Source organism: Bombina bombina, chromosome 4 (assembly GCF_027579735.1).
Source record: "Bombina bombina isolate aBomBom1 chromosome 4, aBomBom1.pri, whole genome shotgun sequence".
In the NCBI taxonomy this organism is placed as follows: domain Eukaryota; kingdom Metazoa; phylum Chordata; class Amphibia; order Anura; family Bombinatoridae; genus Bombina; species Bombina bombina.
Genome location: NC_069502.1, coordinates 888,677,325 through 888,704,975, shown reverse-complemented (window position 1 = coordinate 888,704,975; position 27,651 = coordinate 888,677,325). Strand labels below are relative to the sequence as shown.

General features: G+C 39.7%; 1 protein-coding gene across 2 annotated transcripts in view; it reads right to left on the bottom strand.

Moving 5' to 3' along the window:
- Positions 1 to 27,651, bottom strand: part of STXBP5 (syntaxin binding protein 5) — a 1,442,716-nt gene that overhangs the window by 212,874 nt on the left and 1,202,191 nt on the right. For both annotated transcript variants that reach the window (XM_053711794.1, XM_053711795.1), the window contains exons 12-14: positions 25,032 to 25,179; positions 24,875 to 24,942; positions 14,170 to 14,210 (exon numbers count right to left, since the gene is read on the bottom strand). In XM_053711794.1, the coding sequence (XP_053567769.1) occupies positions 14,170 to 14,210; positions 24,875 to 24,942; positions 25,032 to 25,179 (257 nt within the window). The remainder of the gene's footprint in view (positions 1 to 14,169; positions 14,211 to 24,874; positions 24,943 to 25,031; positions 25,180 to 27,651) is intronic.

Here is a 27,651-nt window from a genome sequence, read left to right as displayed (position 1 = left end):
GTCAGGCTTCTGCTCCTTATTCTGACGAAAGGAACGAAAACGATTAGCAGCCCTATATTTACCTTTAGATTTTTTATCCTGAGGTAAAAAAGTTCCTTTCCCCCCAGTAACAGTTGAAATAATAGAATCCAACTGGGAACCAAACAATTTATTACCTTGGAAAGAAAGGGAAAGCAAAGTTGACTTAGAAGACATATCTGCATTCCAAGTTTTAAGCCATAAAGCTCTTCTAGCTAAAATAGCTAAAGACATATACCTGACATCAACTCTAATGATATCAAAGATGGCATCACAAATAAAGTTATTAGCATGTTGAAGAAGTTTAACAATGCTATGAGCATTATGATCTGACACTTGTTGTGCCAAAGCCTCCAACCAAAAAGTGGAAGCTGCCGCAACATCAGCCAAAGAAATAGCAGGCCTAAGAAGATTACCTGAACATAAATAAGCTTTCCTTAGAAAGGATTCAATCTTCCTATCTAAAGGATCCTTAAAGGAAGTACTATCTGCCGTAGGAATAGTAGTACGTTTAGCGAGAGTAGAGATAGCCCCATCAACTTTAGGGATTTTGTCCCAAAACTCTAATCTGTCAGATGGCACAGGATACAATTTCTTAAACCTTTTAGAAAGAGTAAATGAATTACCCAGATTATTCCATTCCCTAGAAATTACTTCAGAAATAGCATCAGGAACAGGAAAAACTTCCGAAATAACTATAGGAGGTTTAAAAACCGAATTTAAACGCTTAGTATATTTAGTATCAAGAGGATTAGATTCCTCCATCTCTAATGCGATTAAAACTTCTTTAAGTAAAGAACGAATAAATTCCATTTTAAATAAATATGAAGATTTATCAGTGTCAATATCTGAGACAGAATCCTCTGAACCAGAAAAATCATTATCAGAAACAGACAAATCAGAATGATGATGTTCATTTAAAAATTCATCTGAAAAATGTGAAGTTTTAAAAGACCTTACCACAAGTTTACAGCAAATACACTTAACTTTGACAGAACCAGCATCAGGCAGCGTTTTTTCCAGAAGTAGCTTCTGATCCAGGGTCAATCTGAGACATCTTGCAATATGTAAGAGAAAAAACAACATATAAAGCAAAATCTATCAAATTCCTTAAAAGACAGTTTCAGGAATGGGAAAAAAATGCCAATTAACAAGCCTCTAGCAACCAGAAGCAAATTAAATAATGAGATTTAAATAATGTGAAAAAAAGGTGGAGACAATAATGACGCCCACATTTTTTAGCGCCAAAAAAGACGCCCACATTATTGGCGCCTAAATGCTTTTGGCGCCAAGAATGACGCCACATCCGGTGACACCGACATTTTTGGCGCAAAACGTCCAAAAAATTACGCAAACACGAACAACTTCCGGCGACAAGTATGATGCTGGAAATGACAAAGAATTTTTTTGCTCCAAAAAAGTCTGCGCCAAGAATGACGCATTTTCAGCCCCCGCGAGCCTAACAGCCACAGGGAAAAAAGTCAATTTTTAAGGTAAGAAAAAAATGATTTATTCATATGCATTATCCCAAATAATGAAACTGACTGTCTGAAATAAGGAATATTGATCATCCTGAATCAAGGCAAATAAATGTTTAAACACATATATTTAGAACTTTATATCAAAGTGCCCAACCATAGCTTGGAGTGTCACAAAGAATAAGACTTACTTACCCCAGGACACTCATCTACAAGTAGTAGAAAGCCAAACCAGTACTTAAATGAGAATCAGTAGAGGTAATGGTATATAAGAGTATATCGTCGATCTGAAAAGGGAGGTAAGAGATGAATCTCTACGACCGATAACAGAGAACCTATGAAATAGATCCCGTAGAAGGAGACCATTGAATTAAAATAGGCAATACTCTCTTCACATCCCTCTGACATTCACTGCACACTGAGAGGAAAACTGGGCTCCAGCCTGCTGCGAAGCGCATATCAACGTAGAATCTAGCACAAACTAACTTCACCACCTCCACGGGAGGCAAAGTTTGTAAAACTGATTTGTGGGTGTGGTGAGGGGTGTATTTATAGGCATTTTGAGGTTTGGGAAACTTTGCCCCTCCTGGTAGGAATGTATATCCCATACGTCACTAGCTCATGGACTCTTGCTAATTACATGAAAGAAATACATTTATCAGGTAAGCATAAATTTTGTTTTCTTTCCTAAGGTATGGTGAGTCCACGGGATCATCAATTACTGTTGGGAATCAATACCCAAGCCAGAGGACACAGATTATTAGGGAGGGACAAAACAGGGAACGGAAGGCACCACCGCTTGAAGAATCTTTCTCCCAAAAGAAGCCTCGGCCGAGGCAAAAGTATAAAATGTATCAAATTTGGAAAAAGTTTGCAAAGAGGACCAAGTTGCAGTCTTGCAAATCTGTTCCACAGAAGCCTCATTTTTGAAAGCCCAAGAAGAAGAAACAGCCCTAGTGGAATGAGCTGTGATTCTCTCAGGAGGCTGCTGTTGAGCAGCCTCATACGCCAAACAAAAAATACTTCTCAACCAGAGAGAAAGAGAAATAGCAGTAGCTTTCTGACCTTTGCGTTTCCCAGAAAAACAAACAATGCAGAAGACTGGCGAAAATCCTTAGTCAACTGCAAATAGAATTTAAGAGCCCACACATAATCTAGGTGTTGTCCTTATGAGAAGAAGGATAAGGACAGAGAGAAGGAACAAGAAACAACAATTTCCTGATTAATATTTCTATCCGAAACAACCTTAGGAAGAAAACTAAACTTGGTATGAAGGTGGTAGAGATGACATTTCCACTAGGTCTGCATACCATATCCTGTGAGGCCACAGAGGAGCTATTAGAATCACTGAAGCTCTCTCCTGCTTGATCCGAGCAATGACTGATGGAAGGAGAGTAAACGGAGGAAAAAGGTATGCCAACTTGAAGTTCCAAGGAACTGCAAGAGCATCTATCAGGAAGGCCAGAGGATTCCTCGACCTCGAACCGTACTTTGGAAGCTTGGCGTTCTGGCGAGACGCCATCAGATCCAATTCTGGTAACCCCCATTTGGTGGTTAACCTGGAGAACACTTCCAGATGGAGTTTCCACTCCCCGGGACGGAAAATCTGTCTGCTTAGGAAATCTGCTTCCCAATTGTCCACTCCTGGAATGTGGATGGCAGGCAACAATTGTGAGCTTCCGCCCACTGAATGATTCGAGCCACCTCCTTCATGGCTAAGGAACGCCGAGTTCCCCCCTGGTGGTTGATGTAAGCCACTGAGGTTATGTTGTCAGCTGGCCTTGGCCCGATTTATCAGGTTCCAGTCAGAGGCCAAAACATCAAGGCATTGAAGATCGCTCTAAACTCCAATATGTTTATGGGAAGAACATATTCCTCCTGAGACTACAGTCCCTGTGCCTTCAAAGAGTCCCAAACTGCTCCCCAGCCCATCAGGCTGGCGTACGTGGTCACAATCACCCATGAGGGTTTCCGAAATCATGTCCCCTGAGACAGATGTTCTTGAGACAGCCACCACAGTAGAGAGTCTTTCGGTGCTTGATCTAGAACTAGTCTGTGAGATAGGTCTGCATAATCCCAGTTCCATTGGCTGAGCAGGCATAACTGTAGAGCTCTTAAATGGAAATGAGCAAAGGGAACTATGTCCATGGAAGCCACCATCAGACCAATTACCTCTATACATTGGACTATAGATGGCCGTACAGCAGACTATAGAGCTAGGTAAGAGGAAAGAATCTTGGCTCTTCTGACCTCCGTCAAAAATATTTTCATTGATAGGGAATCTATAATGGTTCCTAAGAAGACCACCCTTGTAGCCGGAACAAGGCAACCTTTTTCCAAATTCACCTTCCATCCGTGGAAACGAAGAAAAGACAACAAGATCTCTGTGTGAGATTTTGCTAAATGAAAAGATGGCTCCTGAACCAGAATATCGTCCAAATAAGGTGCCACTGCAATTCCCTGAGGCCGAATTACTGCCAGCAGAGCTCACATGACCTATGAGAAAATCCTAGGAGCTGTGGCAAGGCCAAATGGAAGTGCCACAAACTGAAAGTGTTTGTTCAGATAGGTGAACCTCAGAAATTTGTGACGATCCCTGTGAATAGGAACATGGAGGTACGCATCCTTCAGATCTATGGTCACCATGAACTGACCCTCTTGCACTAGAGGAAGAATGGAACGGATAGTCTCCATTTTGAAGGACGGCACTCTGAGAAACTTGTTTAGGAATTTTAGCTCTAGAAAAGGTCTGAAAGTTCCCTCTTTTTTGGGAGCCACAAACAGGTTGGAATAGAACCGTAGACACTGTTCCTGTACTGGGACTGGAACTATCACTCTTAGGAGGGAAAGATCCTGTACACATTAAGAACGCCTCTCTTTTTGTCTGATCTACAGATAATCTTTAGAGGTGGAATCTGCCCCTGGGAGGAAAGGTCTTGAATTCTAACTTGTAACCCTGGGATACTATGTCCAAGGCCCATGGGTCTGAGACATCTTGTATCCATGCTAGAGAAAGCAGAAAGTCTGCCCCCACTTGATCCAATATCGGATAAGGGGCAAACCCTTCATGCTGACTTAGATTCAGCTGCAGGCTTCTTAGATTGCTTCCCCTTGTTCCAAGACTAACTGGGCTTCCAAGAAGGCTTGGACTGGTCCTGCTTGGTAGAAGAGGGGAAAACTTACCTCTGAAGTTACGAAAGGAATGAAAATTACTCTTTTCGATTTATTGCTCGTATCTTGAGGCAGAAAGGATCCTTTACCACCCGTGATATCGGAAATAATTTCTGCCAAACCCGGCCCAAACAAGGTCTTACCCTTGTAAGGAATCACCAAAAGCTTAGATTTAGAAGAAACAACCGCTGACCATGATTTCAGTCATAGCGCTCTATGCGCCAAAATTGAGATACCAGATATTTTGGCACCCAATTTTATGACCTGCAAAGAAGCGTCAGTGATAAAATAATTGGTTAACTTAAGAGCCTTTATGCTATCCTGTCTCTCCTTCAAAGGAGTCTCTGCTTGGAGGGACTCAAAGTGTCAAACCAATATGCTGCCGCACTTGTCACTGTAGCGATACACATCACCGGTTGCCACTGTAAACCCTGATGATTATACATCTTCTTTAAGAAAGCCTCCAGCTTCTTGACCATAGGGTCCTTGAAAGAGCAACTATCCTCAATAGAAATAGTAGTCCTCTTGGCCAGTATAGAGATCGCCCCTTCCACCTTGGGGACCGTATGCCACGACTCCTTAAAGGAGTCGGCCACGGGAACATTTTTTTAAAGACTGGATAGGGAGAAAAAGGAATACCAGGTCTCTCCCATTCCCGGGAAATAATCTCTGTAGCATGGTCTGGCATTGGAAACACCTCCCCAGGGAAGGGTACATCAAAGTATCTATTTCCTTTGCTAGATTTCTTAGGGTTGACAACGACAGGAGTGTTGGAGTCGTCCAACGTAGCCAAAACCTCCTTTAACAAAACACGAAGGTGTTCAAGCTTGAATCTGAAGGAAACCATGTCAGCATCAGAAGAAGGAATTACACTATCTGAACCTGAGATTTCCCCCGCAGAGGCTACCGAAGTATCCTCCTCTTCCGATTTCTGAGAAAGAGCAACTTGGTTAGCCTCTACTGGATCAGAAAGCTTACTATCTGATTCTCTAATTTTCCTCTTGCGTCTCCCCTGAAGCATGGGGATGGCAGCTAGTGCTTCAGATACCGCCGAGGATACCTGGGCAGCAATTTCTGCATGGGCACTGCATGTGACATAGATAGAGCTTGGGATGTCTGAGGGGAAAGCTACGGCATCGCCGTTTATCTTTAAACATTAACGATCTTTCAACACACGAAGAACAAAAGGGCAAAGGATGTTCTATTTGGGTATCTAAACAAAGTTTGCATTCAGCAGAAGGCATCAACTCTTGATCCATATTTGCATAAAATTGACAGTAACAAACCACAAAAAAAAAGTTTTTTTTTATTCTTTTATTTCTAACACTGTCTCTTTAAGGAGCTCTGAAAGGAAATAATGATCTGAAAAACTTATCTGACAATAACGTCTGTCAGCAGATCTTATGAAATAAAATTAAATGCTCAGATTATTTATTTAAAGTTCAACCTCTTCGCCACCTCCACACCTCAACATAATACTGAGGTGCTTACCTACCCCCTCTGCAATCCGGACTAACAAGCGGCTCTTAATCTGACTCTTGGTCCCGCTCTGGAAACACAGCAGAGAAAATGACAATGCCCTTAAAGCTGCGCCGAAATCAGTCAAAAGTATGCGCTTAGCCAGCAACACCGCCCCAGCAAAAGGGACCCACCTCCTAAAATATGTCAGAGGCGGTCCCGGGGGACATTTAGTCAAATTAAGTACAGAGTACACGAGGGGAATAAATTATAAATCTGTTGTCCCTCAGAATGTTTCTCTAAGCGGGGCCCCTAAAAGAAACATACCCCTACTGAGCCACCAGTGATTCACCACAAACACTGTTCGCATCGAATCACCTCCTCTGAAAATTGCCCACACAGTGCCTGCTTCCTGCCGTTATCCTGACTCTTAATGCAGGAATTAGGCCTCAATAAAGTGCAATTAGCTCAATGAGTGCCAGTGTTCTCCCATAATAAACAGAAAATGGCACTTACCTGCACCTCATGCTGTCCGGCAGGAGGACAGCTCACCCGGTATGAGAGGAAGACACTCCTCACAAAGACCTGTGAAAATAAGAGTGAACAGAGCAAACCTACTCTGGCTTTCTATACAAGGGCAGCAACCTGTTAGGAACTTGTGAGGTGGGCCTCACTGTTTTCCTAACTGCTTAAAAGCTACCACAGCCCTACTGAAGAGACCAACGTGGAGTACAGCTAGACCCAGATTTTTCAGGAAAGATCAGAGCAAGCCTGTTCTGGGTTTCAAAATAATAAAATCTTGATTGTAGAAAAATCTTTAACAGACACCTAACTTCACTTCCTCTTTGCACTGAAGGCAAAGAGAATGACTGGGGATTGTGGGAAGGGGAGTGACACTTAACAGTTTTGCTGTGGTGCTCTTTTCAGGCCTCCTCCTGCTGGCCAGAAGTTATATTCCCAACAGTAATTGATGATTCCCGTGGACTCACCATATCTTAGGAAGAAAGAAATGCATTTCAATGCACTTTCATTATATGTTTTGCCTAGTTTCCATGTAATGTAACTCTAGAAATTGTAGCGTAAGGCTTTCAGAAAATTTGTTCTATAAGTAGCTCTTTTGCAATCCAGGGATACATTTCAGAGGCATAAAATGCCCTTAAAAGGGGTTCTAAACCCACATTTTTTCTTTCACGATTCAGGTAGGGGATGCAATTTTAATCAACTTTCTAATGTATTCCTATTATCAAATTTTAATCATTCTCTTGCTATCTTTATTTAAAAAGCATGAATGCAAAGCTTAGAAACCGAACCATTTTAGGTTCAGCACCATGGATAGTGCTTGTTTATTGGTGGCTGACATTTAGCCACCAATAAGCAAGCATAACCCAGGTTCTCAACCAAAAATGGTCTGGCTCCTATGATTTACATTCCTGCTTTTTAAATAAAGATAGCAAGAGAACAAATAAAAATGATAATAGTAGAAATTAGAAAGTTGCTTAAAATTGCATGCCCGATCTGAATCATTAAAGAATAAATTTGGGTTTAGTATCCCTTTAAAAAGCAAATACTATATCTATTAAATGAGGGAAGGCAGCGCAGCAAAAGGAAGACTTCAGAAACATTTAAGTAAACCACAGGACAAAAAAATGTATGTTATATAATGTAACAAACTTCTTCAATTACATTTCTAAATTAAACCACAATAATTAATGCATATATCTCAGATTCCCTAAAACTAATACTAGTATTTGAGTGTTTTTTTTTATGTTTTTTTTTTTTAATTTGGTCATCACAAAAAGTTTGTATATTTATAAATTTTAGACCTTTTGTAATAAATTGTTGAAATCAGTGCTATGCATGCCAGTTTGCTTTCAGGTAGAAAAACTGCTCTTTAGAGACTCAGATCAATAACACGAAAAGGGTTGCAGAAATTAGCATTTTAAAGTGACATTGTTGAAATCAGGCGCCAAAAATGCAAGCGGTATGAACTGTAAACGTCTCTGGAGCTTGTATTTTTGTGATGGTATTACAAATCCATGGTTAGTATTTACCATACTGTCGTATAGTATACGTTATTCTTGTCATAGAGCACAGGTGTGCATTTTCCCTCAGATAATAGATTTCTTTGAGGGCCCGCACTAAAATTCATGTCAGATAACACTTGCGCGCAAAGCGGATGGAGCATTTAAATTCTGCTCAACTAATGGAGTTTTTGGTTAAGCTCTTTGCTATACAGTATTGGTACAGGTGTCTTCATAACCAGGCTTTAAAATGGGAACGTGCAAATGTGAGTTCAAATTGCAAAGAAGATGTTCAAACAAGATTGTATCTTTGTGAACATGTTTTTAAAATAAACACAACTTAGTTAATAACCCTTAAAGGGTCAGTAAACTTACAAACTAATGTTATGTAATTCTACACATAGTGCAGAATTATTTAACATTAGCTTAGTGGCAGATTTCTACATTAAAGTATTGCAGAGAATATTTATTTAAAAGTTAATTTTTCCAGAACGCAGCTCCAGTCACACTGTGCCTTGTCGCGCCATTAAACTGAATGTAGCTCGCTTCTGCTCTGGTCTAGTAGCAGGAGCGTGCTACATTCAGTTTAATGGCACGACCTGGCACGCTGTGCTGAGGAAAAACCAGACCCGCTCAATATAGCAAGGAGTGGCGTTCTGGAAAACTTAACTTTTAAATAAAAATTCTCTGCAATCCTTTAATGTATAAATCTGCCACTAAGCTAATCTCATATAATTCTGCACTATGTGCAGAATTATATAACATTCATTTGTAAATTTACTGCCCCTTTAATACCCGTTTTTCAAAATCACTAAAACAGAAAACGGAATTTTAGATTGCGAGTGAGCCTAACATTCAACTGACAACTTGCAATATAAGTGTAATGAGCACGCTACTCCTGCTTCCCGGGCCGCGCTATATATACGTTTCAGGTGCGTTAAATGCATTAGCTAAATATTTTAACTAATACCTTATAATACCTGATAATGCATTAATTGATTGTGCAAGCCCTAGCACAACATAACAAACTGCAAGTTAACAACTGCACTCCACTTAAAATCTAGGTCTTTCTGTTTAACTCTCCCAAATTGTTTAAACACATAGGCAAATCCTGCTCAGGAGCCACAATCATTGCAGGTGATTGGGGAGGGGATTGTGTAACTGCTATCTATGGCCTAGATTTGGAGTTTGGCGGTAGATGGGCTGTTAACGCTACGCGGGCTTTTTTCTGGCCGCACCATAAAATTAACTCTGGTATCGAGAGTCCAAAAAAATGCTGTGTTAGGCTCCAAAAAAGGAGCGTAGAGCATTTTTACCGCAAATGCAACTCTCGATACCAGAGTTGCTTACGGACGCGGCCAGCCTCAAAAACGTGCTCGTGCACGATTCTCCCATAGGAAACAATGGGGCTGTTTGAGCTGAAAAAAAACCTAACACCTGCAAAAAAGCAGCGTTCAGCTCCTAACGCAGCCCCATTGTTTCCTATGGGGAAACACTTCCTACGTCTGCACCTAACACTCTAACATGTACCCCGAGTCTAAACACCCCTACCCTTACACTTATTAACCCCTAATCTGCCGCCCCCGCTATCGCTGACCCCTTCATATTATTATTAACCCCTAATCTGCCGCTCCGTACACCGCCGCAACCTACGTTATCCCTATGTACCCCTAATCTGCTGCCCCTAACACCGCCGACCCCTATATTATATTTATTAACCCCTAACCTGCCCCCCACAACGTCGCCGCCAGCTACTTACAATAATTAACCCCTAATCTGCCGACCGCAAAGCGCCGCCACCTACGTTATCCTTATGTACCCCTAATCTGCTGCCCCTAACACCGCCGACCCCTATATTATATTTATTAACCCCTAATCTGCCCCCCTCAACGTCGCCGACACCTGCCTACACTTATTAACCCCTAATCTGCCGAGCGGACCTGAGCGCTACTATAATAAAGTTATTAACCCCTAATCCGCCTCACTAACCCTATCATAAATAGTATTAACCCCTAATCTGCCCTCCCTAACATCGCCGACACCTAACTTCAATTATTAACCCCTAATCTGACGACCGGAGCTCATCACTACTATAATAAATGTATTAACCCCTAAAGCTAAGTCTAACCCTAACACCCCCCTAACTTAAATATAATTTACATCTAACGAAATTAATTAACTCTTATTAAATAAATTATTCCTATTTAAAGCTAAATACTTACCTTAAAATAAATCCTAATATAGCTACAATATAAATTATAATTACATTGTAGCTATTTTAGGATTAATATTTATTTTACAGGCAACTTTGTAATTATTTTAACCAGGTACAATAGCTATTAAATAGTTAAGAACTATTTAATAGTTACCTAGTTAAAATAATAACAAAATTACCTGTAAAATAAGTCCTAACCTAAGTTATAATTAAACCTAACACTACCCTATCAATAAATTAATTAAATACAATTTCTACAAATAACTACAATTACATAAACTAACTAAAGTACAAAAAATAAAAAAGAACTAAGTTACAAAAAATAAAAAAAACTGAACAGGGCCCTTTGCGGGGCATGCCCCAAGAAAATCAACTCAAATCTGTTCCGATCAGCCAATAGAATGCAAGCTCAATCTGATTGGCTGATTGGATCAGCCAATCGGATTGAACTTGATTCTGATTGGCTGATTCCATCAGCCAATCAGAATATTCCTACCTTAATTCCGATTGGCTGATAGAATCCTATCAGCCAATCGGAATTCGAGGGACGCCATCTTGGATGACGTCCCTTAAAGGAACCGTCATTCGTCGGGAGACGCCGGAAGAAGAGGATCGATCCGCGTCGGATGCTTCAACATGGACCCGCTCCGCACCGGATGGAAGAAGATCGAAGATGCAGCTTGGATGAAGATGTTTGCCGGTCCGGATGTCCTCTTCTTGCCGGATAGGAGGAAGACTTTGGAGCCTCTTCTGGACCTCTTCAGCACCGGATGCCAGGACAGATCGGTGATACCTGTTGAGGTGAAGACAAGGTAGGAAGATCTTCAGGGGCTTAGTGTTAGGTTTATTTAAGGGGGGTTTGGGTTAGATTAGGGGTATGTGGGTGGTGGGTTGTAATGTTGGGGGGGGGTATTGTATGTTTTTTTTTTACAGGCAAAAGAGCTGATTTTCTTGGGGCATACCGCGCAAAGGGCCCTGTTCAGGGCTGGTAAGGTAAAAGAGCTTTTAAATTTATTAATTTAGAATAGGGTAGGGAATTTTTTTAATTTGGGGGTCTTTGTTATTTTATTAGGGGGCTTAGAGTAGGTGTAATTAGTTTAAAATTGTTGTAATATTTTTCTTATGTTTGTAAATATTTTTTTATTTTTTGTAACTTAGTTCTTTTTTATTTTTTGTACTTTAGTTAGTTTATGTAATTGTAGTTATTTGTAGAAATTGTATTTAATTAATTTATTGATAGTGTAGTGTTAGGTTAATTGTAGATAATTGTAGATAGTTTATTTAATTAATTTATTGATAGGGTAGTGTTAGGTTTAATTATAACTTAGGTTAGGACTTATTTTACAGGTAATTTTGTTATTATTTTAACTAGGTAACTATTAAATAGTTCTTAACTATTTAATAGCTATTGTACCTGGTTAAAATAATTACAAAGTTGCCTGTAAAATAAATATTAATCCTAAAATAGCTACAATGTAATTATAATTTATATTGTAGCTATATTAGGATTTATTTTACAGGTAAGTATTTAGCTTTAAATAGGAATAATTTATTTAATAAGAGTTAATTAATTTAGTTAGATTTAAATTATATTTAATTTAGGGGGGTGTTAGTATTAGGGTTAGACTTAGCTTTAGGGGTTAATACATTTATTAGAATAGCGGCGAGATTCGGTCGTCAGATTAGGGGTTAATAATTGAAGTTAGGTGTCGGCGATGTTCGGGAGGGCAGATTAGGTGTTAATACTATTTATGATAGGGTTAGTGAGGCGGATTAGGGGTTAATAACTTTATTATAGTAGCGCTCAGGTCCGCTCGGATGATTAGGGGTTAATAAGTGTAGGCAGGTGTCGGCGACGTTGAGGGGGGCAGATTAGGGGTTAATAAATATAATATAGGGGTCGGCGGTGTTAGGGGCAGCAGATTAGGGGTACATAAGGATAACGTAGGTGGCGGCGCTTTGCGGTCGGCAGATTAGGGGTTAATTATTGTAAGTAGCTGGCGGCGACGTTGAGGGGGGCAGATTAGGGGTTAATAAATATAATATAGGGGTCGGCGGTGTTAGGGGCAGCAGATTAGGGGTACATAAGGATAACGTAGGTGGCGGCGCTTTGCGGTCGGCAGATTAGGGGTTAATTATTGTAAGTAGCTGGCGGCGACGTTGTGGGGGGCAGGTTAGGGGTTAATAAATATAAAACAGGGGTCGGCGGAGTTAGGGGCAGCAGATTAGGGGTACATAAGTATAACGTAGGTGGCGGTCGGCAGATTAGGGGTTAAAAAAATTTAATCGAGTTGCGGCGATGTGGGGGGACCTCAGTTTAGGGGTACATAGGTAGTTTATGGGTGTTAGTGTACTTTAGGGTACAGTAGTTAAGAGCTTTATGAACCGGCGTTAGCCCAGAAAGCTCTTAACTCCTGCTTTTTTCCTGCGGCTGGAGTTTTGTCGTTAGAGCTCTAACGCTCACTTCAGAAACGACTCTAAATACCGGAGTTAGAAAGATCCCATTGAAAACATAGGATACGCAAATGGCGTAGGGGGATCTGCGGTATGGAAAAGTCGCAGCTGAAAAGTGAGCGTTAGACCCTATTTTGAGTGACTCCAAATACCGGCGGTAGCCTAAAACCAGCGTTAGGAGCCTCTAACGCTGGTTTTCACGGCTAACGCCAAACTCTAAATCTAGGCCTATGATTTGCATACTGGATATTTCCTGCTTGAGACCAGCAGTTCTCTGCGGTTCCCGAGTGGAATTTTATCTGTGCGTTTAATTCCAGTATAGAGGTTTAACACTCAGAATTCATGATAAATATGAATACACTGAACTTTTTCACATGCTCAGTAGCAGCTGGTGACTTATAAATTTTGCATATAAAAAGACTGTGCACGATTATATAACTGAAGTAAATTGTAAAGCCTTTTAAAACTGCATTCTCTATCTTCATCATGAAAGATTAATTTTGACTTTAAGGTCCCTGCAATAAAAGCTTTAATTTCAGCATTTCAAATGTTAAAAAAGGGACATGAAACTTTCATGGTTAAAATAGAGCATACATATTTAAATAGACTTTTAAAAAAAATGCATGTTATAAAATGTACTTAATTTTCTTGGTATCCTTTGTTGAAAGCATACCTAAGTAGTCTAGGGAGCAGCAATGTACTACTGAGAGCTAGCTGATGATTGGTGGCTACACATATAGGCCTCTTGTCATTGGCTCACCAGATGAATTTAGCTAGCTCCCAGTAGTATATTGCTGCGCTGGAGCTGCCATTATCTTTTGTTTAAAGGGACAATCAAGTCAAAATAAACTTTTATGATTCAGATAGAGCATGCAGTTTTAGGACACTTTCCAATTAACTTCCATTATCAAATTTTGCACAGTCTTTTTATATTCACACTTTCTGGGGAACAAGATTCTACTGAGCATGTGCACAAGCTTACAGGGTATACGTATACTAATCTGTGATTTGCTTGTGTCTGTCACATGATACAGGGGGATGAAAAATGGGAGAACGAATTAATTTGTCAGAAAATAATCTACTGCTTATTTGAAATTCAGAGTAAGTGCATTGTCTTTTTATTATGCACTTTTTAATTATGCAATTCTACTGCATTGAGTAGTTCTTTAACACTATAGCAAGGGTTAAATACTGTTATATGCAACCAACATGACGATAATAAAATGTTTTAAAACATTAGAGCATTTTTATGTACCATTAATCAGGCGTTTAACAACATACAATTTGTTTAATTCTGAGTTAATTATTGTTATCAGTATATTTGCAAAAATAAAACGGCGCACACAATACATACTTGCTGAGGCATCCCAAAATTTGATGGACCCATCCGCATGGCTGTAAAATAAATTATTATATGTGATCAAATTCCAGAATTACAATTATGCATCGGATTTAATACATGAAAGAACATGAAGAACAATGCTTAAACAATATTAAGCACTAGCAATTATGGTGTATAAAATCATCCACCCAATAAATAGGTTGAACATAGCTTTTGTTTGTATGGCTGTATATTGAAAATAAAATATGCTTCTATTCAAATTGCAAATGTACTAATTTGCATTTCCAATTTAAATGTTTAATTCCCTTTACATTTTTTTTCGTTCATGATTCCCATAGAACATGCAATTTTAAACAACTTTCTAATTTACTCCTATTATCAATTTTTTCTTCTTTATCTTGGAATCTTTGTTTGAAAAAGCAGGAATGAAAGTCGGTCCATTTTTTCGTTCAGCACTCTGGATTGAGCTTGCTGATTGGCTGTTACATTTAGCCACCAATCAGTAAGCAGTACCCAGGTGCTGAACCTAAAATGGCTGTCTCCTAAGCTTTCATTCCTGTTTTTCCAAACAAAGATACCAAGAGAACAAAGAACATTTTAAAACAGGCGTAAATTTGAAAGTTGCTTAAAATTGCATGCCATATCCGAATCATGAAAGAAAAAAAATTGGTTTAGTATCCCTTTAATGATCATGATTAAAAAATGGCGATTCTTCCTTTAAAGTAGTTATAGATGTGTTAATAGAAGCAGCATTGCCCAAATGATAAACTATTGCTAAACGGATCATTAAAAAAAAGAAGTATTTTCTAAGAATGTAGGTGATTTTAACAGCCATGATACCATGTGACAGGAAGTAGACATGGGCTTATTTAAAGGGCCAGTAAACCTAGGAAATAATGTTATATAATTCTGCAGATAGTGCAGAATTATATAACATTAGCTTAGCTCCAGATTTCAAAAGTGAATAGTTAAAAAGATATCACGCAAAGAAAACATTACTTCGCTCTTGGCTCTACTGAGCGGGTCTGTTTTCTTCTGCTAAGCACATCACGGGCACGCTGTCTATTCAAAGAGCGCTCGATCGCGCTATTAAATTCAATGTAGCTCGCTCCCGCTACCAGACCAGAGCGGGAACAAGCTACATTGATTTTAATAGCACGATCGGGCCAGCTGTGATTAGACAGCGTGCCCAGATGCACTTAGGAGAAGAAAACTGACCCGCTCAGTAGAGCCAGGAGCGAAGTTCTGTTTTCTTTGCGTGATATCTATTTAACTATTCACTTTTGAAATCTGGAGCTAAGCTAATGTTATATAATTCTGCACTATGTGCAGAATTATATAACATTATTTCCTAGGTTTACTGGCCATTTAAAGTGATTTTAAACACTTTTAATTATATATAGTAAAACAACTTTAAAATATACTTTCATTATTTATTTTGTTCCCTTACTCTGTAATTTGTTTCTAAAACATTGTGAGCTTTCCAATTCCAGATAAAAGTGAAAGGGCAGACTCCAGACTTAAAGGGACAGTCTACTTGAAAATTGTTATTGTTTAAAAAGATAGATAATGCCTTATTACCCATTCCTGAGTTTTGCCCAACACTTATATTTATATAGTTTTTACCTCTGTAAACTGCCCCCCTTATTTCAGTTCTTTTTATAAACTTACATGTTAGCCAATCAGGGCTGGTTCCTGCATAACCATTATTATTCTCCACGGAGTGAGCACAATGTTATCTATATGGTACACACGAACTAGCATTGTCTGGCTGTAAAAAGCTTTTAAAAAAGCACTGAGATAAGAAACAGACTTAGGAACAGGCAAATTTATAAGGGGCTTAGAAACAGGCAAATTTATATTTCTAAGCCAGGGGCTTAGAAACAGGCAAATTTATATTTATGCCACAAAGACAGGCAGACAGGTTCCTAAGCTGGTTCCTAGCTCATTCTTCCCTATTCCTGTAATTTAGTTCTGAAAACTGAGGGCATTCCAGTTCCTGATAAAAGTGGAAGTCCAGACACCAGATTTAAAGGAACAGTCTAGTCAAAATTAAACTTTCATGATTCAGATAAGGCTTTCAATTTTAAACAACTTTCCAATTTACTTTTATCATCAAATTTGCTTTGTTCTCTTGATATTCTTTGTTAAAAGCTAAATTTAGCTAGACTCGTATATTAATTTCTAAGCTCTTGAAGGCCGCCTCTTGTCTCAGTGCATTTTGACACTTTTTCACAGCTAGACAGTACTAGTTCATGTGTGCCATATATATATATATATATATATATATATATATATATATATATATATAACATTGGGTTCACTCCCGCAGAGTTATTTATGAGTCAGCACTGATAGATTAAAATGCAAGTCTGTCAAAAGAACTGAAATAAGGGGGCAGTCTGCAGAGGCTTAGATACAAGGTTATCGCTGAGGTAAAAAAAATATTAATATAACAGTGTTGGTTATGCAAAACTGGGGAATGGGTAATACAGGGATTATCTATCTTTTAAAAAAATAAACATTCTGGAGTAGAATATTCCTTTAACACCGCTGTATTCCACGCAGTCATTGGCTACCGACTATAGATACTTATTAATAACTGTCCCTAATAGGCAGATTAGGTTACTGTATACAGCTCCAAAGTAATCTAAAGAGTAAGAGGAAGGGTCTATACACAGTTGTGGTTTTGCCAAATGAAAGTTAGAAGATGGTTTTATTAAACTGCACATTATTAAAGGGATATTAAACAGTGCTTCTTTGGTAAAAACACATATGTTAAAGTAAACAAAGAAAAGAAACAGATTGTGTAGAAAACAGCAAACAACTTACTTGTTTTCTTGCAAAATTAGCAGTGTAGCCACTGCCCTCATGATAATAAGAGAGCAGACATGTTGGCAACTTAGGTTGCATTCTGCCTGTTCTGAGCATGGGCAAATCTGACTCTTACTCTATTAATTTAATAGTAAAACAGCTCATGTTTCTCTAGAAGTTTTATGACATCAAGCTAGATAAACCTTACTGTAGAGACCACAGCCCCCTTGTAGGGCAGTGACAATAAGTAATGGACACTGTACAAATGATGATAAAAAAAAGCCACTGCTTTATTTTTTTAATAACAACAATTAAACAGACTGTATGAGTAAACAAATGAGATGTGTATTTCCGGGAAATGGAGTGTGCAAGTGGATGAGGAATGGGTTTTCTTTAGGAACTGCTGTGTCAGTGTGGGTAAACCACTAAGCCAACACACATAAAAGGTGTGGCTTTACATGAAGGCTTTTGGTTTAATAGGAAAAATAATTAATTTGGAAATTGTAGAGTTTATGTTGTGTAAATCTATCCAGCAGTAAATGTGTGTGTGTGTGTGTGTGTGTGTGTGTGGGGGGGGGGGGGGGGGGTATGACGGTACTTATGGTTGAACTGGATAAGTGTATATATCAAAAATGATACCCCTTGTGACCACCAGTATTAATATTACTGTTTGGATATAACAGTCATTCAATTGTTGAATTTTGTATTAGTTATTAGCTATGGACATTGCTGCTATTTTTGCTTTGAATATTAAAGGGCCACGAAACCCCAAATTTTCTTCTTTCATGAATGAAAGAATTGAATTTTAAACAACATTCCAATTTGCTTGTATTATCTAATTAGCTCCATTCTTTTTGTATCCTTTGTTGAAGAAGCAGCAGCAATGCACTACTGGGAGCTAGCTGAATGGATAGAGTGAGCCAATAACACAAGGGATATATGTGCAGCCACCAATCAGCAGTTCCTAAGCCTACCTAGGTATCCTTCCCAACACAACAAAACAAATTATACAAATTATATAACAAGTAAATTGGAAGGTTCTTTAAAAAACATGCTCTATCTTGGTCATGAAAGAAAAAACATAATTTATGCTTACCTGATAAATTCCTTTCTTCTGTTGTGTGATCAGTCCACGGGTCATCATTACTTCTGGGATATAACTCCTCCCCAACAGGAAATGCAAGAGGATTCACCCAGCAGAGCTGATATAGCTCCTCCCCTCTACGTCAGTCCCAGTCATTCGACCAAGAATCAACGAGAAAGGAGTAACCAAGGGTGAAGTGGTGACTGGAGTATAATTTAAAAGATATTTACCTGCCTTAAAAACAGGGCGGGCCGTGGACTGATCACACAACAGAAGAAAGGAATTTATCAGGTAAGCATAAATTATGTTTTCTTCTGTTATGTGTGATCAGTCCACGGGTCATCATTACTTCTGGGATACCAATACCAAAGCAAAAGTACACGGATGACGGGAGGGATAGGCAGGCTCATTATACAGAAGGAACCACTGCCTGAAGAACCTTTCTCCCAAAAATAGCCTCCGAAGAAGCAAAAGTGTCAAATTTGTAAAATTTGGAAAAAGTATGAAGCGAAGACCAAGTTGCAGCCTTGCAAATCTGTTCAACAGAGGCCTCATTCTTAAAGGCCCAAGTGGAAGCCACAGCTCTAGTGGAATGAGCTGTAATTCTTTCAGGAGGCTGCTGTCCAGCAGTCTCATAGGCTAAACGTATTATGTTACGAAGCCAAAAAGAGAGAGAGGTAGCAGAAGCTTTTTGACCTCTCCTCTGACCAGAATAAACGACAAACAGGGAAGAAGTTTGACGAAACTCTTTAGTTGCCTGCAAGTAGAACTTGAGGGCACGAACTACATCCAGATTGTGTAGAAGACGTTCCTTCTTTGAAGAAGGATTTGGACACAAGGATGGAACAACAATCTCTTGATTGATATTCCTGTTAGTAACTACCTTAGGTAAGAACCCAGGTTTAGTACGCAGAACTACCTTGTCTGAGTGAAAAATCAGATAAGGAGAATCACAATGTAATGCTGATAACTCAGAGACTCTTCGAGCCGAGGAAATAGCCATTAAAAACAGAACTTTCCAAGATAACAATTTTATATCAATGGAATGAAGGGGTTCAAACGGAACACCCTGTAAAACGTTAAGAACTAAGTTTAAACTCCATGGTGGAGCAACAGCTTTAAACACAGGCTTGATCCTAGCTAAAGCCTGACAAAAGGCCTGGACGTCTGGATTTTCTGACAGACGCCTGTGTAACAAGATGGACAGAGCTGAAATCTGTCCCTTTAATGAACTAGCCGATAAACCCTTTTCTAAGCCCTCTTGTAGAAAGGACAAGATCCTAGAGATCCTAACCTTACTCCAGGAGTAACGTTTGGATTCACACCAGTATAGGTATTTACGCCATATTTTATGGTAAATCTTTCTGGTAACAGGCTTCCTAGCCTGTATCAGGGTATCAATAACCGACTCAGAAAAACCACGTTTTGATAAAATCAAGCGTTCAATTTCCAAGCAGTCAGTTTCAGAGAAGTTAGATTTTGATGTTTGAACGGACCCTGTATCAGAAGGTCCTGTCTTAGAGGTAGAGACCAAGGTGGACAGGATGACATGTCCACTAGATCTGCATACCAAGTCCTGCGTGGCCATGCAGGTGCTATTAGAATTACTGATGCTCTCTCCTGTTTGATTTTGGCAATCAATCGAGGAAGCAGCGGGAAGGGTGGAAACACATAAGCCATCCCGAAGTTCCAAGGTGCTGTCAAAGCATCTATCAGAACCGCTCCCGGATCCCTGGATCTGGACCCGTAGTGAGGAAGTTTGGCGTTCTGGCGAGACGCCATGAGATCTATCTCTGGTTTGCCCCAACGTCGAAGTATTTGGGCAAAGACCTCCGGATGAAGTTCCCACTCCCCCGGATGAAAAGTCTGGCGACTCAAGAAATCCGCCTCCCAGTTCTCCACTCCCGGGATGTGGATTGCTGACAGGTGGCAAGAGTGAGACTCTGCCCATCGAATTATCTTTGATACTTCCATCATTGCTAGGGAGCTTTTTGTCCCTCCCTGATGGTTGATGTAAGCTACAGTCGTGATATTGTCCGACTGAAACCTGATGAACCCCCAAGTTGTTAATTGGGGCCAAGCCAGAAGGGCATTGAGAACTGCTCTCAATTCCAGAATGTTTATTGGAAGGAGACTCTCCTCCTGATTCCATAATCCCTGAGCCTTCAGAGAATTCCAGACAGCGCCCCAACCTAGTAGGCTGGCGTCTGTTGTTACAATTGTCCAGTCTGGCCTGCTGAATGGCATCCCCCTGGACAGGTGTGGCCGATGAAGCCACCATAGAAGAGAATTTCTGGTCTCTTGATTCAGATTCAGAGTAGGGGACAAATCTGAGTAATCCCCATTCCACTGACTTAGCATGCATAATTGCAGCGGTCTGAGGTGTAGGCGTGCAAAAGGTACTATGTCCATTGCCGCTACCATTAAGCCGATCACCTCCATGCATTGAGCTACTGACGGGTGTTGAATGGAATGAAGGACACGGCATGCATTTTGAAGTTTTGTTAACCTGTCCTCTGTCAGGTAAATCTTCATTTCTACAGAATCTATAAGAGTCCCCAAGAATGGAACTCTTGTGAGAGGAAAAAGAAAACTCTTCTTTTCGTTCACTTTCCATCCATGCGACCTTAGAAATGCCAGAACTAACTCTGTATGAGACTTGGCAGTTTGAAAGCTTGAAGCCTGTATTAGAATGTCGTCTAGATACGGAGCTACCGAAATCCCTCGCGGTCTTAGTACCGCCAGGAGGGCACCTAGAATCTTTGTGAAGATTCTTGGGGCCGTAGCCAATCCGAATGGAAGAGCTACAAACTGGTAGTGCCTGTCTAGGAAGGCAAACCGTAGATACCGGTGATGATCTTTGTGGATCGGTATGTGAAGGTAAGCATCTTTTAAATCCACTGTGGTCATGTACTGACCCTTTTGGATCATGGGCAAGATTGTCCGAATAGTTTCCATTTTGAACGATGGAACTCTTAGGAATTTGTTTAGAATCTTTAAATCTAAGATTGGTCTGAAGGTTCCCTCTTTTTTGGGAACCACAAACAGGTTTGAGTAGAACCCTTGTCCTTGTTCCGACCGCGGAACCGGATGGATCACTCCCATTAATAACAGGTCTTGTACACAGCGTAGAAACGCTTCTTTCTTTATCTGGTTTGTTGACAATCTTGACAGATGAAATCTCCCTCTTGGGGGAGATAATTTGAAGTCTAGAAGGTATCCCTGAGATATGATCTCTAGCGCCCAGGGATCCTGAACATCTCTTGCCCAGGCCTGGGCGAAGAGAGAAAGTCTGCCCCCCACTAGATCCGGTCCCGGATCGGGGGCTCTCGGTTCATGCTGTCTTTGGGGCAGCAGCAGGTTTCCTGGCCTGTTTGCCCTTGTTCCAGGACTGGTTGGGTTTCCAGCCTTGCCTGTAACGAGCAACAGCTCCTTCCTGTTTTGGTGCAGTGGAGGTTGATGCTGCTCCTGTTTTGAAATTCCGAAAGGGACGAAAATTAGACTGTCTAGCCTTAGCTTTGGCTTTGTCTTGAGGTAGGGCGTGGCCCTTACCTCCTGTAATGTCAGCGATAATTTCTTTCAAACCGGGCCCAAATAAGGACTGCCCCTTGAAAGGTATATTAAGTAATTTGGACTTAGAAGTAACATCAGCTGACCAGGATTTTAGCCACAGTGCCCTACGTGCCTGTATGGCGAATCCTGAGTTCTTAGCCGTAAGTTTGGTTAAATGTACTACGGCCTCCGAAATGAATGAATTAGCTAGTTTAAGGACTCTAAGCCTGTCCATAATGTCGTCTAGCGTATATGAACTAAGGTTCTCTTCCAGAGACTCAATCCAAAATGCTGCCGCAGCCGTAATCGGCGCGATACATGCAAGGGGTTGCAAAATAAAACCTTGTTGAACAAACATTTTCTTAAGGTAACCCTCCAATTTTTTATCCATTGGATCTGAAAAGGCACAGCTATCCTCCACCGGGATAGTGGTACGCTTAGCTAGAGTAGAAACTGCTCCCTCCACCTTAGGGACCGTTTGCCATAAGTCCCGAGTGGTGGCGTCTATTGGAAACATCTTTCTAAATATTGGAGGGGGTGAGAACGGCACACCGGGTCTATCCCACTCCTTAGTAACAATTTCAGTTAATCTCTTAGGTATAGGAAAAACGTCAGTACTCGCCGGTACCGCAAAGTATTTATCCAACCTACATAGTTTCTCTGGTATTGCAACGGTGTTACAATCATTGAGAGCTGCTAAGACCTCCCCTAGTAATACACGGAGGTTCTCCAATTTAAATTTAAAATTTGAAATATCTGAATCCAATCTGTTTGGATCAGAACCGTCACCCACAGAATGAAGCTCTCCGTCCTCATGCTCTGCAAGCTGTGACGCAGTATCAGACATGGCCCTAGTATTGTCAGCGCACTCTGTTCTCACCCCAGAGTGATCACGCTTGCCTCTTAGCTCAGGTAATTTAGACAAAACTTCAGTCATAACAGTAGCCATATCTTGTAATGTTATCTGTAATGGCCGCCCAGATGTACTAGGCGCCATAATATCACGCACCTCCCGGGCGGGAGATGCAGGTACTGCCGCGTGAGGCGAGTTAGTCGGCATAACTCTCCCCTCGCAGATTGGTGAAATTTGTTCACATTGTACAGATTGACTTTTATTTAAAGTAGCATCAATACAGTTAGTACATAAATTTCTATTGGGCTCCACCTTGGCATTGGAACAAATGACACAGATATCCTCTGAGTCAGACATGTTTAACACACTAGCAATAACTTGCAACCTGGTTATAATCCTTTTTTAGCAAAAACGTACTGTGCCTCAAAGAGGTACTCAAACGATTAATGATTAAATGACAGTTGAGATAATAAACTGAGAACAGTTATAGCATCAACTTTAAAACAACACAACTTTTAGCAAAGGTTTTGTTCCCATTAGTAAGATAACATAACTAAATTTGACATAAAAATTATTGAGTAACGTCTTATCCACAGTCAATATAAAAAATTCTCACAGCTCTGCTGAGAGAATGTACCTCCCTTCAAGAAGTTTGAAGACCCCTGAGATCTGTCAGAGATGAACCGGATCATGCAGGAAAAATAATAGCTGACTGGAAATTGTTGATGCGTAGCAAAGAGCGCCAAAAACGGCCCCTCCCTCTCACACACAGCAGTGAAGAGAAACGAAACTGTCACAATTCAAAATAAACTACTGCCAAGTGGAAAATAAAGCCCAAACATTTATTTACTCAGTACCTCAGTAGTGTAAACGATTCTACATTCCAGCAAAAACGTTTAACATGATTAATACTTATTAAAAGGATTAGTGACCTTTAACAAAGTAGTTCCGGTGAAGTACCATTCCCAGAATACTGAAGTGTATACATACATGTCATTATAACGGTATAGCAGGATTTTCTCATCAATTCCATTCAGAAAATAAAAACTGCTACATACCTCAATGCAGATTCATCTGCCCCTGTCCCCTGATCTGAAGCTTTTACCTCCCTCAGATGGCCGAGAACAGCAATATGATCTTAACTACTCCGGTTAAAATCATAGTAAAAACTCTGGTAGATTCTTCCTCAAAGTCTGCCAGAGAAGTAATAACACGCTCCGGTGCTATTATAAAATAACAAACTTTTGATTGAAGTCATAAAAACTAAGTATAATCACCATAGTCCTCTCACACATCCTATCTAGTCGTTGGGTGCAAGAGAATGACTGGGACTGACGTAGAGGGGAGGAGCTATATCAGCTCTGCTGGGTGAATCCTCTTGCATTTCCTGTTGGGGAGGAGTTATATCCCAGAAGTAATGATGACCCGTGGACTGATCACACATAACAGAAGAAAATGTGGGTTTCATGTCCCTTTAAGATTAGACATAACATTGTATATATCTATTGATCTAATTTACAAGAAAACAAAACAAAACAAAAAAAAAAAAAACCAGAAAATAGTAACTGCTTTGGTTTCACTATTTTTGGAGTTTGCAGAACTGGACTTTGTAGCTGCTTTCTATAGTTTGCCAGATGAGTGCCGCAGATGCACACAAATGTCTTTCTTTTATTATTTAAAATGATATCATTTGGTATCTAATACTATGTGCATTGCCGTTATATATAAATGATTCCTTTAAATTTGTATAAACCAAATTGCTGCCCATTATACACAAGTATTTAGAAAATCTGTTCTTGGATTACTTTGTTAAAAGAAATAGTTTTTATCCTCACTTTTAATAATATTTAAATTGACCGTCTACACCTTAGTCATCTTAAAGTCTTACTTTAGATTAAGCTGCAAATAGCCTGCTGCACCCCTTTCTATATCATGTAGCAGTAACAGTAAAAAAGTTTTTTTTTAAATGACTATTATTTCTGGTCACTTTAAAATGACTGCCAAGCTCCGCCCACTGATGACATCACGATCTGTGCTGCATCTATGCACTCTGCTGAATAGCATCGACAGTCTGTTGTATCTAATTAGTGAGTCTTTTGTAACTAGTGAAGCCTTTAATGCAGTCTAGATCATTATGTCATCAGTGGGCGGAGCTTGGCAATCATATCAAAATGACCAGAAACAATATTCATTTTAAAATAACTTTTTTACTGTTACTGCTGCATAATATAGAAATGAGTGAAGAATGATATGTGTAGCTTAATCTAAAGTAAGACTTTAAGATGACTAAGGTTTAGACGATCCCTTTAATATGGAAATTTTAGATTTGTTTGACAATTGGTAGGTAAGAGTGCTATTCATGAATATCTTTTTGCCAACAAATATTCCTATAGAAAGAATTATACCCATCATACCCGGTTATAATAATTTCAGGATAGCTTTGTGTGCCTATGCCCCAGTTACCACCGCCGATGGGCCATTCCTGCAATAAATAGGAAAAAAGCACATGGTTACTCTAAATAGCAACGTACAAAATCAAGAAAATCAAGAAAACCTAATATAATAATGTACCTTTTTACTGTAACCTTGTCGCTTTTGTCTTGCCCCAACCGAGTAAAGTGCAGGGATAAGATCCACAGGGCAGTCAGCGAAATATTCACAACATGTGACAGGAGATTCATGTATACTCAAAGGGTAGGGGTTTTCAAATATTGGATATCTGCCATAAAAATATATTATTACTCCTCAAAATTTCTGAAAATATATTAAAACAAACAATTTCATAATTAATTTTATATATATATAATCACCTCGCACCAGGTTGAATCAATCCAAATCACCACTTTATTTCCTCATTGTGGTGTAACCTTACATACAATGTTTCAGTCCTCCACCTATGACCTTTGTCAAGGATACAGTAAAAGCTTATCTAATACACATAGACCGAAACGTTGGATGTAAGGTTACACCATAATGAGGAAATAAAGTGGTGATTTGGACTGATTCAACCGGGTGAGAGGTGATTATTTTCTTGATTGTGTTTGTGAGACTCAGCACCAGCTTCATTGAAATATACAGGGAGTGCAGAGGTTGTGTGATATATATATATATATATATATATATATATATATATATATATATAATAAAATAAAATAAAAAACAAGTCACACTCTCTAGATTTAACACACAGTAAACTGATTTATTCTGTTTCCAGAGTAAATCAGTTTGCTGTGTGTTAAATCCAGGGAGTGCAACTAGTTTTTGGATTATATGTTGGGTTTCTCTGCACCCTGGTAATTTAAAGATTTACAAGCAAGTGTGAGTGTCTTTACTTTTGAAATGTATAAATATATATATCTGTGTGTGTGTGGGTGTAATATACATAGTCACACACATAAACACACACACATATATATATATATATATATATATATATATATATACATACATACAGTACATATATATATATATATATAAACTTTCCAGTAGAGACGGCACACACTTTATCACTTCAGCCACCTGGTGCTCTGCCACAAATAAAGCATACAGCAAAGTAGTGTTGAATCTCACGGGTGGTCCCCGTGATACAATGTGACCCAATACACAGCAGGCACAACAGGGTTTGTAATAATCCGTTTTTAATGATGAACACAAACTCTAAACTAAATACCCACCCATCCCAGTGGAATCACCAATCAGTGTGCTCCATGGTGACACCCCCCCAGATCAAGCATAACGGACCTGGTTGCCGTGGAGATGAGAACAGCAACAATACAAGTTGTACTCCAATCGGCAGCGGCGGTGGGCGGAGACATAGGAGCGCAACTGACAGGCAAAACATAAACAGTGAGGCCAAGCCTCAGGCCATAAACATATATTTATATATACAAAAGTAAACGATATCTACTATCTAAACAAAGTAATCCAATTCATTGTTTTACACTTAGCATGGCATCGCCCTTAACACCGTCCTCTATACTACAAGAGTATCAAGACAGTGGGACGATATATAGGGGAAAATACAGCCTCAACGAGCCATCTCAAAAAGAACTATTATATTAATACATCATACACTCAAGCAATAGGTAGAAACATATTTTTGACGACTCCCATATGCGATTTATCTGTTATTATAGCAACAGCCCAAGTCAATATTTGTATTGAGACCCCGAGGGGTAACTGTATCCAGGGTGAATATCCACCGTGCCTCCAGCCTTAGCAGTGCCTGTCCTCTGTCACCCCCACGTCTATGGCGGGGTACATGATCAATGAGCATTGTTCGTAGAGATGAGACAGTATGTCCAGCAGACAAAAAATGACGTGCAACAGGTTGTTCCGAACGTCCTTTATCAAGGGCCTGGCGAATGGCAGATTTATGATTAGCCAAACGTTCCCTGAACGATGTCGCCGTCTTGCCAATGTAATCTCTTGAGCATGGACATATGATGGCATAAATGACATATTCCGAAGTGCATGTGAGTCTATGCTTAATCGTGAACCGTCTGTTCGTATGCGGATGTTGGAATAATTTTCCTGTGATCAGACTGTTACATGTTACACAACTGCCACATTTGTAGCATCCAGGTTTACCTCTGGGTAGCCAAGTCTGTTTATCGTAACAGTGTGTCGGATCATTCATCACCAGTAGGTCCCTGAGGTTACTCGCTCTCTTATATACCAAGCGTGGTGTGAGAGCATCCACAAAAGGAAGGCTTGTATCCTTAGATAGCATCATCCAGTTGTTCCTAATTGTAGTGTGAACTAGCTTAGAGCCGGGGGTGTATGTAGTCAGGAAATTCAACCGCTCAGATGGTTCACCCGCAACCTTTCTTGTGGTCACAGAGTCTTGTGTCCACTTGCTAGCTTCAAGGCATTGCTGGCCTATCAAGGTGGGTGGATATCCCCTCTCCAGGAATTTGTGAGACATTTCAATTAGTTGTTCTTCTTTACTGGAGTCGTCCGTATTGTTGCAATAGGAGCTGAGAGGAACTTAAACCATCCCTTTGGAATTTCGGATGGAAACTACTGTAATGTAGTATGGAATTTTTATCTGTTGTCTTATGGAACAAAGTTGTATGCAGTTTACATCCATTAATCCCTTCAACCTTGAAAATTTCCAGATCCAAAAAATTGATTATATCAGTATTGTTTTCCATTTTAAACTTAATGGTGGAGTCAAGGGCATTCAACC